This window comes from Pteropus alecto, unplaced genomic scaffold, assembly GCF_000325575.1.
Source record: "Pteropus alecto unplaced genomic scaffold, ASM32557v1 scaffold7, whole genome shotgun sequence".
NCBI classification, from domain to species: Eukaryota; Metazoa; Chordata; class Mammalia; order Chiroptera; family Pteropodidae; genus Pteropus; species Pteropus alecto.
In genome coordinates this window covers 2488666-2506403 of record NW_006494614.1, presented here as the reverse complement: position 1 = coordinate 2506403, position 17738 = coordinate 2488666, and the positions used below count along the sequence as shown (strand labels likewise).

Below are 17738 nucleotides of genomic sequence, written 5' to 3'. Positions count from 1 at the left end.
TCCTTTTAAGTATTTAAAAGTCTATTTCATGAGTCAAGTTTTTATAGCTCACCTCTCATGAAAATGCAGCAACATATATGGCTAAATTAGTGCTTAAAATCAGTGTTTATCAAATGTAGTAGGAATCTTGTGAACAGAGAAGGAAAGGACCAAAGGGACTGAAACAAAATCCAATCATTACATATCTAAATCTACTATAATTATTTCCTTGTCATGGATAGCAGAAACTAAGTACAACTAAAGTTTCTTTCCTGTCCTAAGTTCCTATCTTTTGCCTAATGTGTTATCTATGCAACCCTAAAAGATCCTCTACATTCAGTAAAAAGGAAATTATCCTATTTACCATCCCATTTCATTAGTTATTCTAAGGTCACATAGTAAACAGGACCTAAATCTCAGTTCAAGGGGCATTTCTCCCAAAAAGGTTTCTCAACAAAGACCATTCTCCAACCAAGCACAAACTTGTGACATTGTTAGCATGCCTTGGGCCTCTTGTATACCAGTCTACTCTGTAACTCTTTAATGTGGCAATATATTGTTTTTTACTAGGCATATATTTACTGCTCTGTATCTACTGAAATTCTGTAAATGTATATTACTAACTCTGCAAATAGTTTAGTGATTTTTTTTGTTTGTTTTGGTTGATGTTATAAGAAGACATTTGTTATTTCTCTAATAAAGCAATTTTTTCATTTCAATTCTAAACACATCTAAAAAAAGAAAAAGATTTCATGAAGTAAATTAACGAAACAAATTGAATTATATTTCACTCTCTTTTAGGACTAAAACTAATGAACAAATGCAGTTCAAATATTTTCTTACAAGTTTTTCAACTTGCAGATCCACCCATCCATCTGCTTAGTAGATGTGGTTATTCTGTAGAAAGACAAACTTATCTTATGCTCAGTAACTTATCTAATAATAAAAAAATGAATTGATAATAGCTATTGCCCATTTATTCAGCACAAGTTACTAAATATCTAATACACACACATACACATATATTTTTTTTCACTGTAGTGAATACCAGACACTGTTCTATACACTAATTGTAAAGAAGTAAACATTCAAAAAATTTGGTCTTCTCAATAGCCTATGTGATAGGGTAAGTTTTTTTTAATAAATAAACTTTTAACTTAGTATAACTGACATAAGCACATATATCTTTCAAGTAAGAAAACCAAGATAAGGCCTGAGTTTTATGACTTGGGTCTATGACACAGAGTAAATAACAAATATCTTCCCAGTTTTTAAATTATCAAATAATGTGGGATTCAGAAACTCAAATCTCACCTCTATACCATTTTAATCATAGCTAAAGTCTCAACAAGGTCCTTTTGAGTGCTAGTCATGGTATTAGACAAAGCAGTAGAGCTGCAAAGAAAAATCTTATTGAGCTAGGCCACACCATAAAATGCTAGACTCAAAATTTGGTGACAGTGATACCTGAGACTAGTTTTAAGGTTGCTCTCATTTTAGTTTACTACCAAAGCAGCAATCAAGCAGTACAAAGGATATGCACTGGAATACAATCCCAGTTCCAGACAAGATTAGACATGAGGCTAAGTGTTACAATGTTATATTTCCTTACCAATTTGCAAATTAGAAAAGGAATGGTGGTAAAGAAAAAAAATCTCTATTTTAGACAAAGGCAGCCAAGCTATTAGAATAGAACCAATGCCACCAAACTGGTTATGAGAAGATAACAGAATGAGAAGATAACAGAAGTGAGTAAAGTATAGGTAGAGAGCATTGAATACAGAGTCAGGAAGCAGTAAAAGTGGCTCTGTGCCACTGGGAAACATTAATCTTTTGGGACCTTCATTTCATCATCTGCAAGGAGAGAGTAACACCTATCCTCACTGAACTAGTGCAAAGAATTAAATAATATGCAAAATATCTAGGACAGCAAACAGAATATATATACTCAGTACATTTTCTCAAACTTTGGGATGAAAACCCAGGTCTCCGATATCCTCTAAAGTTTTATTCACTATACCCACAGACTTGTTTAAGTCATATAAAATGGCATAAATGTATTATGTTCATTAATGTAAATTACATATAGGCACATAAAATACATAAATCACAACAAAAACCTGACCTCTCTATAGTTAATATGCTGTAACAGTAAATATTTTGTTATTAATTTTCGCTTATTTTAGAATTTTGTAGAGTTTAGAAAAATGGGTAAAAGTGGCACTAGATAATTCACATTCCTTAAAAAAAAAACAAACTCTCAGGAAGTTCAAATTGTATCTTCTTTTTCTTCTCATATATTTCCTTAGAGCAAACAGGCATTTGAAATCAATTGTTGTTCCTTCATTTTAAAATAGTTTATAACATCTGAATGTACTGCTAAAGATTATGTGGAAGGTATAGAGAGAAGCCAGTCCCCTAAATCTTGTCTTCTCATTCTCTTCTTGTCTCATCCACCGACATCATTGATTGAAGGACTGAAAGGGTATATGTATGGAAGACAGAAGGGGATGATATAATGCTTTGCTTAAATGTCAAGAGAGGTGGTTACAGATTGATAGGAATATCAGCTGTGGCTTCTACTTGTTTTAAAAGACACTAGCTGATTGTGTTGCCTTCTCCCTTTACTTTTCGAAGTTATTCAGTACCCATGTAAGTCTGATGTAAATCCCAAGAATGAGAAGATAACAGAAGTTGAGTAAAGTATAGATAGAGAGTATTGAATACAGAGTTGGGAAGCAATAAAAGTAAACAATGCCTGGGTAAGTTTTGCTTAATTTTGAATTGTGCCATTTATATCACTAAAATGACATTATTTTTTGTGCTATTGTAAGTCAACCATAGATCAATGAAAATCAGTTTTATAATTATTTCTACATACTCAATGTCAGAAAAATTATATAGGATACATTATAAATGAATTTTATGTTATTTTAGCATATGGGCTAATAAAAACAAACTTTAATAGGTAGTAACAGAGAGCACAACCCAAATTTCTTTTAATGCATTCATACACTGATTTTACATCTGTATTTAAGTAACTGAGGGAAGCTGGAGCTAATGTTATCTAGACTTAGATACATAAGTTTAGATCTCCACTCTTGACATGAAATCTTCTCAATTCTTACAAATCACACTTTTAACCCTTTTTCCATTTAGAAAAAAAAGTGCAGCTCATGTAGGAATGCTACTTTTCCTAGGATTTGACATTTTCAGTGATCAAACTACTAAAAACAGAATGCTATAAATAGAATGATGTCACGTTTCCAAAGACTATCAATATACTAGAGCGGTGTGAAAATAATAATAAAAGCAAAATATTTTATGGCAGACTTTGGGAGTAAGGTTAGAACTGTAATCCGTGAGTTATCTCAGGGCAAATGGGAAAAATGTTAAAAAAAAATATAGTTATATTCTATCAGTTTCTTGAGACAAACTGATGAAAACATGTGGACTATTTAATGATTCCCTGATACTTAGATTAATATATAACATTTCAAAAATATCCCACAGGATATATTTTTACAAATCATCACAGATGCAGTATGCTTAACAAGTTAATATAAGTTCTTGCAATCAGTATTTGTCATTTCTTATTTTACCATTTTCTTCCTAAAGTTTCATTTAATAATTAACCATACTATAATTCTTCTTAAAGTTAAATTCAATCAGAACATTTTAAATAAGGCATTATGTTGTGGGAAGATCTCAGACTTTACAGTACAAAGGCCAACAAAATTGTAAATATACCAGTAAAAAGCAGGTATGACATATCAGGCCTACCCAAGAAGAGATAGCTGCCTATTTTATACCCACACAAATGGTGAGTCATTTCGCCATAAACCAATGAAAACATGGGCTAACGTTATCTTTAAACTGGCATTCAGAGACAACAGTCCCCTCATTTTGCAAGTAAAGAATCTAGGAATTTGAGAGATGATGTGACTTAACCTAGGTCACTATCCTTGTTGTTACTGGTAGGGCCAGAACTAGAATCAAAGTCTTCTTCCCACCATACCAAGTCACCAGTTAAACTCTAGCTAAACATTTTGCCCAAAATTGGGAACACTGCATTAAACAGAAGTTCTTATACTCACAAACTTCCAGGCTTCCACAGATTGGAAAAAAAGTTATGTCTAGAAAAAATTTAAAAAGCTATACGCCCAGATGGTCTTATAGGTAAATTCTATTTAACAGATAATTCCCATTTATTCAAGTTATTCCAGATCAAAGAAAAAGATGGGCGTTTCCAAAATCATTTTCTATGCTGTCATAATCCTAGCCCCATACTTAATAAAATAGAATGAACAGGAAAACCACAGCTCAACCTCACTTAAGAAAGCAGATTAGTTCTGATCAAGATGGCAGAGTAGGTAAATGCTATGCTTGCCTCCTCTCACGACCACATCAAAATTACAACTAAACTATAGAAGCTAGCCATCATTGGGAGTTGCCTGAGTCCAGCTGAACAAAAGTCCTACAACTGAAGATATACAGAAGAGGCCACCTTGAGATAAGTAGGAGATGCGTAACAGGCTGGTCCCACACCTGTGTAAGGTGGTAGAGAATCAAGAGAGAGATCTCGGCTGTGGAAGTCACCCTGGAGAAGCGAGGGTTCCCAGTCCCACACCAGGCTCCCCAGCCCAGGGTTCCAGTGCTAGGAAGAGAACTCTCCACAACTTCTGGCTGTGAAAACCAGAGGATATTGTGGCTGAGTGAGAGAGAGGGCCTCTGGAGTCACAGACATTTCTTTTAAAGGGCCGGCACATGTACTTGGTGATGGACTCACTCACTTTGAGCTCCAGTGTTGGGGCAGCAGCTTGAGAGGCGCCAGGGACATACAAGGAGGAATTGAGTTGTCTGGCTTCAGGGCAAGGGCTGGAGGGGCAGCTTTCTCCCAGACAAAAGTGCTGGCAGAGGGCACTGTTTCTTTGTTGAGCCCTCCCCTGCACAACGTGTAAATGCAGGCAGCTGCCGTATCTGAGTCTCCATCAACCTGGTTACCCTGCCCTGGTGATCTCCTGAGATGCTGCCCTACCCAACTTGCTGGCCCATCCAAGCCACTTCCAGTGGATTTTTCCATAAAAATGGCCTGTCCTGGCTCATGCTACAGACTTCCTAAAATCTCTCAGAGGTTCACCAAACTTAAACAAGTAGCATCTGGCCTCACTGTGCCCTCTACCTCTTGCTGAGCAGCATCAAGCCCAGAACTAGCATCAGCTGGCCTTGGTTTGAGGTTTGGCATCTCAAGGCACATCCAAGCTAAGGATAGGTGGTAGCTATGTCAGGACTGTTTGGTGGCTCAAGCCAGGTGGCCGTGGGCATGGCGCAGGCTGTAGGTGAACTCGGTCTGCGACGGGGCTTCTCCCAGGAGGCTCCAGCCTGCATGCCTCGTGGCTGGCTTCCATCTGAGCCAGAGCATCTGAGCCATGATAGCCACATCCAAAAATGACACACCCAAAGGGCAGAATAGGCAGGCATCAGAGCCCTGCTAAAGTGAATCCTGCTCGGTAGGGTCAGCCCTTGCACAACAGCTCCTCCACTGGCAGTCCTCACAACCAATCAGCCTGAGAATCAATCCCTCCCACTGACATGCAAACAGCAACCAAGGCTCAATTTCAACAGGAGGTCACATACAACCCATATAGGGGATACAACTGGAACACCTGGTTCAGGTGACTAGGAAGACTGCACCACTGGGCCCCACAGTACACCTATTACATAAGACCACTTTCCTAAGCCCTACCTAATACACGGAAACAAACACAGGGAGGCAGCCAAAATGAGGAGACAAAGAAACATGTCCCAAATGAAAGAACAGAACAAAACTCCAGAAAAATAACTAAACAAAATGGCAACAAGCAATCTACCAGATGCGAAGTTCAAAACATTGCTTATAAGGATGCTCAATGAACTTAGAAGAAGAGTTAAAGAGCTCAGTGAAAACTTTAACAAAGAGAGAGGTAACATAAAAATAGAGATAGAAAACATAAAAAAGAACCAGTCAGAAATAAAGAATACAATAACTAAAGTGAAGAATATCTTAGGAAGACTAACAGTAGATTAGATGAAGCAGAGGATCAAATCAGAGACTTAGAAGATAAGATAGCAGAAAACACCCAATCAGAACAGCAACAAGAAAAAAAAGAATCCCCAAAAATGAAGATAGTTTAAGGGGCTTCTGAGACAACAAAAAGTGTTCAACATCCACATCGTAGGGGTCCCAGAAGAAGAGAGAAGAGCAAGGAATTGAATACATATTTCAAGAAATAATGACTGAGAACTTCTCTAACCTGGCAAAGGAAATAGACACACAAGCCCAGGAAGCACAAAGAGTTCCATTCAAGATGAACCCAAAGAGGCCCACACCAAGACACATCATCATTAAATGTCAAAGGTTAAAGAGAAAGAGAGACTCTTAAGAGCAGCAAGAAAAAAGCAGTTAATTACCTACAAGGGTGCTCCCATAAGACTGTCAGCTAATTCTTAACAGAAACTTTGCAGGCTAGAAGGGACTGGTAGAAAGTATTCGAAGTGATGAAAAGCATGGACCTACAACAAATACTCAGCAAAGCTATCATTTAGAATCAAAGGACTGAAAAAGAGCTTCCCAGACAAGAAAAAGCTAAAGAGTTCATCACCACCAAGCCAGTATTACAGGAAATGTTGGTGGGACTTCTTTAAGAGGAAAAAGAAAAAAGAAAGAAAAGATCAAAAATATAAATAATAAAATGGCAGTAATTTCATATTTATCAGCAATTACTTTAAATGAAAATGGAGTAAATGCTTCAATCAAAAGATATAGGGTGGCTGAATGAATAAGAAAACAAGACCCTTACATATGCTACCTACAAAAGACTCACTTCAAATTGAAAGATACACACAAATTGACAATAAAGGGACAGAAAAAGATTCTTCATGAAAATGAAACAAACAAAAGCTGGGGTAGCAATATTTATATCAGACAAAATATACTTTAAAACAAAGGCTATTACAAGAGACAAAGATGGACCCAGTAATCCCACTTCTAGGTATTTATCTGAAGAAACCCAAGACACTACTTCAAAGGGATACGAGAATCCATAAGTTCACTACAGCATTATTCATGATAGCCAAGATACTGATGCTACATGGGTGTCTATCAATGGATGAATGGATAAAGAAGAGGTGGTACATATATGTAATCGAATATTATTCAGCCATAAAAAAGAATGAAATCTTACCATCTGTAAAAAGCATGGACTTAGAGGGTATTGTGCTAAGTGGAGTAAGTCAGACAGAGAAAGATAAATGCCATATGATTTCACTTAACATGTGTAATCTAAAGAACAAAATAAACATACAAAACAGAAAGAAACTCATAGATATAGAGAACATTTTGATGACTGCCAGATGGGAGGGGGTTTGAGAGGTGGGTGAAAAGAGGAAAGGGATTAAGAAGTACAAATTGGTAGATACAAAATAGTTACGGGGCTGTAAAGTATAGTATAAGAAATATAGTCGATAATATTGTAATAACCATGTATGGTGACAGATAGGTACTAGATTTATTAGGGTGATCACTTTGTAAATTACATAAATGTCTAATCACTATGCTGTACACCTGTAACTACTATAATATCATATGCCAACTAATTAAAAAATTTTTAATTATTTAAAAAAGAAAGCAAATATAAAAAGTATTTATAAGTGTAAACAAAGAATATTTATTATAAACCAGGCACTTTTGTAGACACTTTATATGTATTAAATGATTTAATCCTCATGACAACTTTTTAAGATGTATACTATCGTTATCTTCACTTTGTAGAAGGGAAAGCTGAAGTACAGGGGGTCAAGACACTTCTGTAAGGTAACACAATTAGAAGGTGATAAAACTAGAATCCAAACCCAAGCAATTTGACCACAAAATAAGAAATTAGCCTAGCTATGTATAAACTAAAAACATGCAAGGATTACTCCAGGAATGCAAGGACTGTTCACTATAAGCCATTATAATAATAAATAAAAGAAGAAAAAATATTAGTGCATTAATGAAGGCTTAAAAAAGCTTAATATATATTTTTGATAAAATGTTCTCAAACAAGAATGACAAAACTACTTATTAGAAAGCAACATCAAACAACATATAAAACTAGTAAGCAGCACAAGGAGTTGTCTGTTTAGTTCACTATTGAAGTCTCAGTGCCTAGACCAGTGCCTGGCACATAATATGTACTCAAATATTTTTTGTATAAATATAAAAAATAAAACATCGAAGATATCCCACTGTATTAGAAACAACACTGGTATTCCATATTATTTATGAAGTTCTACCTAATGTAGCAAAAGTTTAAATACTGGAAGAGAAAGAAAAAGTATATTTTTTCCAGATTATATAACTGTCATAAAATGGAAAAGACATAAAGTTACTAGAACAATTATAAGCATTTGATAAGGTAAGCAGATAAAGATAAATATACAAAAAATCAAATTTTCCTTTATACTAACAAAACCAATTAAAATTAAATAGAAAATAGTATCTGAGACTATGAAATACAAGAGATAAATTTAACTAAAAAGATATAAAACTTAAGAAAATTATAACATGTTCTTATGTGTAAAACAAAACATATATGAACAGATGAAAAGACTTATTAAAGAATAAAATGAAATATAATAAATGCACTTATAAAATCCTTGCTGCAAGATACATCTTGAAAAATAAACTAGGATTTATTAAAAAAAAAAAAAGTTAAAAAAAATTAGCAAGGAGACTTCTCCTACCACATAGCAAAACATGCTACAAAACTGCTATGATGATATTATTACAACTACTACTGCTATTAAAAACTAATATTGAGAGTTTACTATGTTCCAGGTACCCTCTAAGCACTTTACATGTAATTTACCTCTCACAAGAACCATATGAGATCTGTATTCTAATGTCTCCATTCAGGAAACCGAAATAGTGAGAGGTTGAATAGCCTGACCAAGGTAACATTCAAGAGAGGCAAGGGTTGGAAAGCAATTGGCATATCATTTTGGAAAAGTAATTTGACTATCTTATACATTCATTTTTTGAATGTATATTATTGAATGGCCAATCTCTACCAAGTCTAATCTAGATATTGAAAACATGGCAATGAAAAAAACAGACAAGGCCTCTACCGTCATGAAACTTATTTCCTGGTGTAAGGATACAGACAATAGCAAGAAAATAAATGTCAGAGTGATAAAGAAGCTAAAAGCTAAAAAAGAAAAAAAAAACTGGGTGATACGAAAGAAACAAACTAGAAGGGGGGCTACCTTTTATCAATGTCCGAGAAGCCATCTCTGAAAAAAAATTTACGTTGAACATCGAGCTGAAAAGAGGACAGCCACATAATAAGCTGAAGGAATATTCCAGACAGGCAGAAGAGAAAAAGCCATGAGCTGAGACCAGATCAGAAAGTTCAAGGAATAGAAAGAAGGCCAACATGGCTGGAGTAGAGGGAACAAATATAGGACAATAAGTGGGTGTTTACTACAGAGGCCCAGGCACTTACTCCTTGACCTGGCAATACCACCTACAAGACTCTATTCTACAGCAATAATAGCAGGTATATGTAAAATTCGGTGCAAAAAATGTTATTACTAGATAGTTGGTAAAAGAAAAATGACTGGGAAAACCTAAATGTTGATCATTTGAGGAAAGGTTGAATAGATTATGAATGACATACACTATACAATTAATGAAAAGAGTCAAGTGGTATATAATGACCTGGAAAGATATCCTAGAGATATTATGTGAAAAAGGCCAATAGATCAATGCATATTACATGATTTTATTCTTCTTTAATGAGACTCATAAGGCATTGTATCAGGAATTCTAACTCCTAAGTCTGATCCTGGATAAATTCTGTTTCCTCCTGCTCTAAGCAAATGTCCTCCTGCATACTATCCTGCTACTCCTTTCTCTAATTCATTCCCTGCCAGCATTTCAGCTCACTTCAACCCATTGCTTATTTCTTTACCTATAAATATGAACAGCATTGCAAAAATTTTAAGAGTAAAGAGAACATTTTCTTATAATGATTAAAAGAAAACAATACAACAGACTAAATTATTTTGAAATGACTAAATCAGCTGTAATGATTTCGAAATAGATAGGTGGCATTATAAATTTAATCTATTTAAAAACCAGAAATTGTATTATTATGAGCAATTACAGGCAACTAAATATTCAGTTGGACATTACACTAGCAAATCTGTAAATGCTGAGTTAGTCTTACCTCTATTTTTGTTCGATAGAGAACAAGTCGTTTAAGGCCACATAATTTGGCAATGTGGTTGAAAGCTTGAGGTGGTAGTTTATCACAAGATGAGAGATTTAAGTCCTGTAGATTTGGACACAGCTCAGAAATAATCTCCAAGCAAGTTTCATTAAGGAAGTGGCTGCAAGATAATTCAAGGCGCACTAATTCAGATCCACAAACCTTCAGAAACCTGTAAAAATAAAAGTTCCTTGTGAATTTCATAAATCTAAGAGATATTTTTGCAAATACTTTAGAATTATATTAACTCTAAGCAAACACCTTCAGAAGAATGGATTTCTATTAGGGAAAATGTAAAACCTGTTTCACTTAAATCCTCATTTACTGCATATCGAAATAGGCATGGTTAGGCTAAAATAAATCAGCCTGAGAAGATAAAATGGATTCACGTCATATAAAATGTCAGCTAATGCTATGTAGAAAATTAAAAAAGCAGAGGGTGTATTTCTCCTATGTACATGTAATTCACATCTAAGTTAGTAAGAGCCAAAAAAAAAAAAAAAATTTAACAAAACTCTAAACTCTTGGAAGATATTTTCCTCTAAACAGTATCCGTTCAATACTGTATAATTTATTTTGAATATGGCACACAAAGTGACAGCTTTTATTAAATGACCTCAAAAGAAATCAGATTAGCCTCCACTCAACTCAGAAAATTTCTAGGTTGGTTTCACTGTACTGTTGTGATATGTTCCTTGTACTGTTAATATTTAGCAGTTAGACTAATGCTGAAATTATAACAAGATATTCAATTGCAGCTTTATATAAGATATACAGAAAAAATTCAACGTGAAGGACACAAAATTCCTTATCAGAGTAGGAATAACAATATTTATTTTAATTACATTACAGGTGAAGGAAAAACTGTCCTATCCATAATCATCACCTGAAAATAATCTAAAAGTAAATATAAGTCTAGGAGTATTTGAATCCATGAAACTATCAACTAAGCAAACCCTTAAACAGTACACCGATCATCCCTGTCTGAGTCTCTTGACATTTTCTTTCCTGTCTCAGTGTCATACCAGTAATATACTGTTAGTTTATTTATGCCACATATTTTTCCTAAATGATTTAATTAGCTTTTAAATACACACAAAATAAAATTGACAAAATCAATCACTTAAGTAAATAAAGGAAGTAACACTGGACTCCTAAGTCAAAAGCTGAATTTTTTTTTCCATGTTCCACTACTTCCTAGCCTGGGACCTTGGAAAAGCCACTTACCCAAGACTCAGCTGTAAAAGCAGACTAGAATTATGTAACAACACTTACCACACTGTCTGGTGGTTTTGAACATCAAACAATACGTGAAAGCAGTTTATAAAGGTCAAAGCACCTCACAAACATTAAAATAAAAGTTAAATCTTGGCCAACTCACATTCAAACAATAAAAAAAAATTCAGTTGCTATAAATTTAAAATATTGCAAATAACTCTGTAGCCCACACATCTTATTTATACCTGAATATCCATTTAGTCTTAATTCAGTGCAATATGTAGGTTTCCCTAAATTCACCCTTTTCTTTTAATAGGCAAATTCAATGACCTTTCTTTTCAGTCCTTGTAATACTTATTGTGGCATTTCATACAAATGCTCATCCCTTCCTTAAAATTCTCTGACACTCCTCAAGCTACTCTCTTTCCTGGATTTCCTCCCACTCCCTCTGACTACTGTTACCTTTGCTAGTTGTATTAACTAAATTGCAGTTTGCATCAAGCACATTCATTCATTCATTCAACAAATATTTATTGAGCTCCTACTATGACCCAGACATTACTCTAGGCACTTGGGACTTAGGAGTGGACAAAACAGTCTCTGCTCTCATGGAGTTTACTTACATTTTGGTTAAGACAGGTAGGCTATAAACAAATAAATGAGTAAAATACATAGTATAGTAGAGAGTAAAAAGTGCCAAAGAGAAAACTAAAAACAAGGAAGAGCAACAGAAAATATCAAGGGTGGATAAGGTAGTCAGAGAAGCCTCATTGAGAAGGTGAGTTAAGAACCAAAGGAAGGGAGGGAGTGAGTAAATCAAATATCTGGATAAAGCATGCCAAGCAAAGGGAAAAGTAAGCACAAAGGCTCAGGGACAGGATAACACTTAGCATGAAGTAATATAAGGAGGCTAATGCGGGAGGCATGAAGTGAGAGGGCGATGAGGAGCAGATCAGACAGGTAAGGGGCAATTCATATAGTGTGTCCTATAAAGACTCTGGCTTTTATTTTGAGGGAGAAGGGATTCTCAATCATCAGAGGGTTTTGAGCAGAGGAGTGACACAATCTGCTTGCATTTTAACATGATCACTCTGGTTTCTGTGAGCAGAACAGACTGAAGGAAAGAGGGATAAAGGACCATCAGGACACTGCTACAAGATTCATGGAAGAGAGAATGATGCACAGGATCCAGGTAGTAGCACTGAATATGGTGCCCAATATTCAGATTCTAGATCTATCTCAAAGGTAGGCAACGTATACTAAATTAGGACATACTTTCTATATAGTGAATTGAACTCACAGGTCATCTATTTCTCAACCACTATTTATTTTTCTCTTAATCACAATTTCCTTACTGACTAATTTGTTTATATTGAGTTTTATAAGCTGCCTCAAATCCTTTGACAATTGAAATAGATTCTTGGTATACCAGTACTTAGCACAATGTCAGGCAGGTTAAAAAAAAAATATTTGATGAGAGTTTGTTGAATGAATCTTTCAATTATGAAAATTCACTTGATGAATTTGTTTCCTTTATTCTGTAACAGACAAAGTTTTACAGATTCATAGTATTTTCCCTTCATTGGGTCAAACTATTCCAAAGAAATATGACAAAATCAACATGTTCACCTTACTTTGAGAATACATAGTAGTTATGGGTAGTTTTTCATTATTTATAAGCTAGCAATCTAGAAGTGGATATAAAGTTTCTGAGAACTAATAAATATCCTTTTTTGATTGATACTTCTAAAATTATTTGCAGATCAAAGAACTTAAATAAATATATTAACTCTCTTAAAATTAAAATGTTTAGGCATCTCATCTCTTGAAGGTCCTCATTATTTGGCAAAGTACGTTGTTCTACAATTCTTTTTCATATCAGACTTGGGATATGAAATAGATTTGACATTCCTTTTCTCCTCACTAGCATTATTGAACTTTTACTCCCAAAGCATTTATAGAGTGATATCAAGCCACCAGAAAACCAACTGTTAACAGACTAGAAAACTTCCCAACCTGATTTAATGACTGACAGAATTTGAAAGCACAGTAAAGATGATTACACCTATACTACCTTTCTGTATATTTTTACTGTGAGCAGATTATTTGTTCAATATCCCCATATTCTCTCTTCTTAAACTTACAAGATCTATACTACCTAATTTTTCAAAATATCTCCATTCCAAGAAAATAGAACAATAAACTCAATTAATTAGCTAAACACAACTCTTATTTCTTTCATTAATGCTCCTCATGTAAGTTTTATTTTAATGCATAATTACATATATGTTTTTGTCTTGATCATCTATTCATCTCAACTGTGATACCAGCCACCCGAAAGGAGAACTACAGCTTTTTTATTTCCTACAGCCTATTCATTCCATGTTATGAATTCTCATAAAATATTTCTTGATATTAAAGGTATTATGAGAAGACCTAAGTTCAAATAAACAATCCCAAACTAGTTCTCCTGCTATGAGAAAAGGAGTCTCTGGAGAGAGAAATAAATTGCTTATCCTTATGAGGTGAATTAATTCGTCCAGAGTAATGTAAACACATAAGAAGTGATTTACAAAATGGTAACTTGCACTCTAAAATAATTAACATCACATGAACAAATGATTTAATCTGAATTTACTTATCACAAAATAAAAGGCACTAATCCTCACAATCCGCCTGATGTATAAAGGTAAGGGGAAAATTACATAGAAATATCCATTGCTTCTGATTCCTAATCTTATGTTTTGTTAGCTGGCCTTCACTGAGTTTTATAAAATGGCATATTTAAGGTAATTTTTAATCCAAAATAACTTGGAACACTATTTATTACATCTTATTCAAAATAAAGCCACTAAAAACAAAACTTCCTGATTAATTCTTTATGGTACTATCCAGCAATAGTAGAAGGAAAGAGAAAGAAAGTCTTAAAATTGTCTCTTACTCTCTATGTATTGACAGTCTAAAAGAACCAACTGTATAAAATACAGGCAAGCAACTGAATAGACTAACATATAAGTAGACAATAAGTTCTTTATCCCATAAAACTGCAGCTCTGTGTCAAAACACCTGTAAAGTTCTTGAATCTAGAAAGCATCCAAGAATGTTTTCTGAAGGGAACAAGTAAGAGGGTTTAGGGGTAAAATCTATATAACTGAAGTGGAGATCAAGGTGATTAGTTTGGGCAACTACCTGAAGAAAAATAGTAGTGGAAAAATAAACCTAAGGGCTTTTGAACATCAGAATGATATGATTAAGCCTCAAAGCACAGACAGACAGGTAGGCAAAGGAATATCTGAAACTTTAGGAAACTATTATAAAAGAAAAAGAGAATTACAATAAACGTGGTTTTAACAAGTAAAGGTATGCAGGAGCAGTACTTGAAATTGCAAATCACTAATCTGTAGATAGAATAGTATATTAATAACTGATTAAAAGTTTAACTTCTTATGATATCAATTTAACCTATTTACCTGCTATTTTGAAAAATATAAATTCCTAAAAAGTTCTTTAAAATCCAGTTAAACAATTCCAATTTGTGAGGATAAGGTTTTTAAGCAACAAAAATAAACTAAATCAAACTTCCCAAAGACTTGCTCGAAAAGCAGCTCATTATCACTGGTCTCTAGTTTAAAAATTGTACTTTTTTTTCTTTAAAGTATTATAAATAAGTCTTCACATTAATGAGCACAAATAGATCATACTTATTCAAAGATTATTCATTAATAATCAAGCCATGAATATTTATTGTTTATTCTGGGAATGCTGCCTACAAGCTAGAATGACTATCAATTCAGCAGTCAAGTCATTGGGGGCCAACAGCAATCAGAAAGCAAAATTCCAATGTCTCCCATCCCCAAAAAGATTCTCTCCCTGTTATTTAATTTTTTTTCTTTTCTTAATGGGAAAAATGATATGCTTAAAAGAATGCTATTAAGATTTATGGTTTTACTGGCTGAAAACTACAGTAAAATAGGGGAAACTTAAGTTTATGTATGTACTTTTATGATTACTCAAACAGCCCCACAGCAACTAATGTGTTTGAATTGAAAATAAAAGAGAAATTGCTGATGAGAAAGTAGAGTGGAGCTTTAACCTTGCAAAAATGATCTTTATTCCTTATGAGTCTAAAATTTAAAAAATAGTATTGCTAAGTTTTCTTCTCACAACTTCATGTTTCTGCTCATGCACCAGAATGAGCTACATAAAGAGAGTTTAAAAAAAATTTGATTTACTATTACCTTTATTTTACTCATTACATCATTTTTACAGGCAACATTTCGCCAAAGAAGATGGAATGCGGCCACTCACTACCAATGTTTGCTTTAATGTCTATACTCGTTAGTTGCCACCCTGTTATTTTACTTATAAAGATATTGAAAGGATATGTTTATGTGTTTATCTTTATAATTTTACTGTAGCTTGAGGCGAGGACTATATTATCCATCTCTTCACATGGTCAACACAACTACAATGCCTTTCAGATAAAGGGCTGAAAACAAACAATACATTTTTAATAGTGGGAAACATTAAGTAAAGAGCTATGAAGGCTACTTAAAATACAGGAAAGGTCCTTATAAGTTAAAATAATGCTTACTGACACCAACTGTTCTATCTGCTCTCAGTTTGTCTTGGTTTATAATCTACAGTGTATGCTCCAAATACCCACAGTTACCATTAGCTTTAGTTCTTCTTGATCTTATTAGCAGAGAGAAAAATTTGTTAATAAAGTGTGTGTGTTTGGGCAAGAGGAAGTAGGAAGAACTGAACTGTGTTCCACTAGACAGCTGTCAAATGTGAAGCAATTTTTAAAATGTAAATTCTCTGAACATTCACTGAAATGATACTGCTAAAAAGAAATGCCTTCTTTTTCTACTACAGATATCCCCTCGTAAGCAAGTTTACATAATGAAAAATAATGCTGTATACATAGTATGTTATAAAATCTTCAGACTCTCTGACCCACAATACCATAATGTTTTATCCAAGAATCTCTTCCCCTGGCTCTAGTTCCAGCAGAAAGACACTCAGTGCATCCATGGTTTCATGTGCCATATGCCATATGTGCTTGTGTATATTTTTACTTCAAAGCATAAACTATCAATGTTATAATTTGAAAACATTTTTACGATTTCAAACATTATTTCATCCAAATCTAATGGTATCATATATTTACTTTCTAGAATTGCATTTTTATTTTTATAAAGTAAGTCAAGGAGAAACAAGGCTCAATATACAAATTTCTAATTCATAAACCACTGTTCAAGAATATATGCGCTGGGGATGTATGTAGGGAGAGCTCAAAGTTCATTTTTAACTTCTAAAAACAGGTTAGAAGATTATTCATTAATCAAAAATAATATGTAATTTCTCCCAAAGTTTCTACTCCTTCATTATTTAACCTAATGAAATGATGGGATTATACTATAACATACAATGAGAATAACTACCATCAAAGTTAAAAGAAAAACACCTGTTTGTATCATAAGAAAAATTACTATGGCATTACTAAATGAATATGCACTTGTGCAAGCTTTCAAATGTTTAACAGGTGACATTTAATAGTAAGGAAACTAAATGCTTAAATAGAACGAAGCAGAAACACCTGGGCAGGTCTGCAAGTGTGGTCGCCTATTTAGCATGCAATTGCATTTTCAACATAATTAGTTTAAATGAGCTTCTAAATTTGGGTGATGTATTGCACATGTAATTAAGATTTAATTAAAAATGTTCTATAATAAATTGTTTTCCATTTCTGACAAATCACATTAGAGAGGTAGATTTTGATTTGGAAATAGTTTCTTAAATGTGTTAATCATCAGTGCTGAAAATAAGAGAAAGAAAAAAAAGGAGCTCTGTTAAAAGTTACTTGGGATTGAAAAAATAGGGGGTAAGGGACATAGCTTCACTTCATATTATTATGAAGTTTAGCTGAAGAGGATGGTGAAACTCATTTACATTTATAAGCAGAAGCATTCTGAACATGATGATGCACCAAATGTACTTCTTTTTTATTTCTGCAAAGTACATGGTATATAACTTCAAATTTTATTATGGAAACTACTACATAGTAAGTACAGCCTGCTGGTAAAATAAACTCAACAAGGCTTGGCACTAACCTGCTAAATCCTGCAACAGAGATGAAGCCCCTATTGCCAGTCCAGGATAAATTAAGCCACTGGACGAGAGTGCAGCGAGCCTGTAGAAACTCCAAAGACGTGTCATTTAGTTTTGCCCAGTACGGTTGCA

General features: G+C 34.0%; 1 protein-coding gene across 1 annotated transcript in view; it reads right to left on the bottom strand.

Annotated features, from left to right (window-relative positions):
• The window catches only part of FBXL4 (F-box and leucine rich repeat protein 4), a 69042-nt gene that overhangs the window by 23377 nt on the left and 27927 nt on the right, over positions 1–17738 (bottom strand). Inside the window, 2 exon segments of the mRNA XM_025042835.1 lie at positions 10233–10446; positions 17609–17738. The exon segment at positions 17609–17738 is cut by the window's right edge and continues 48 nt beyond it. Coding sequence (XP_024898603.1) covers positions 10233–10446; positions 17609–17738 — 344 coding nt within the window.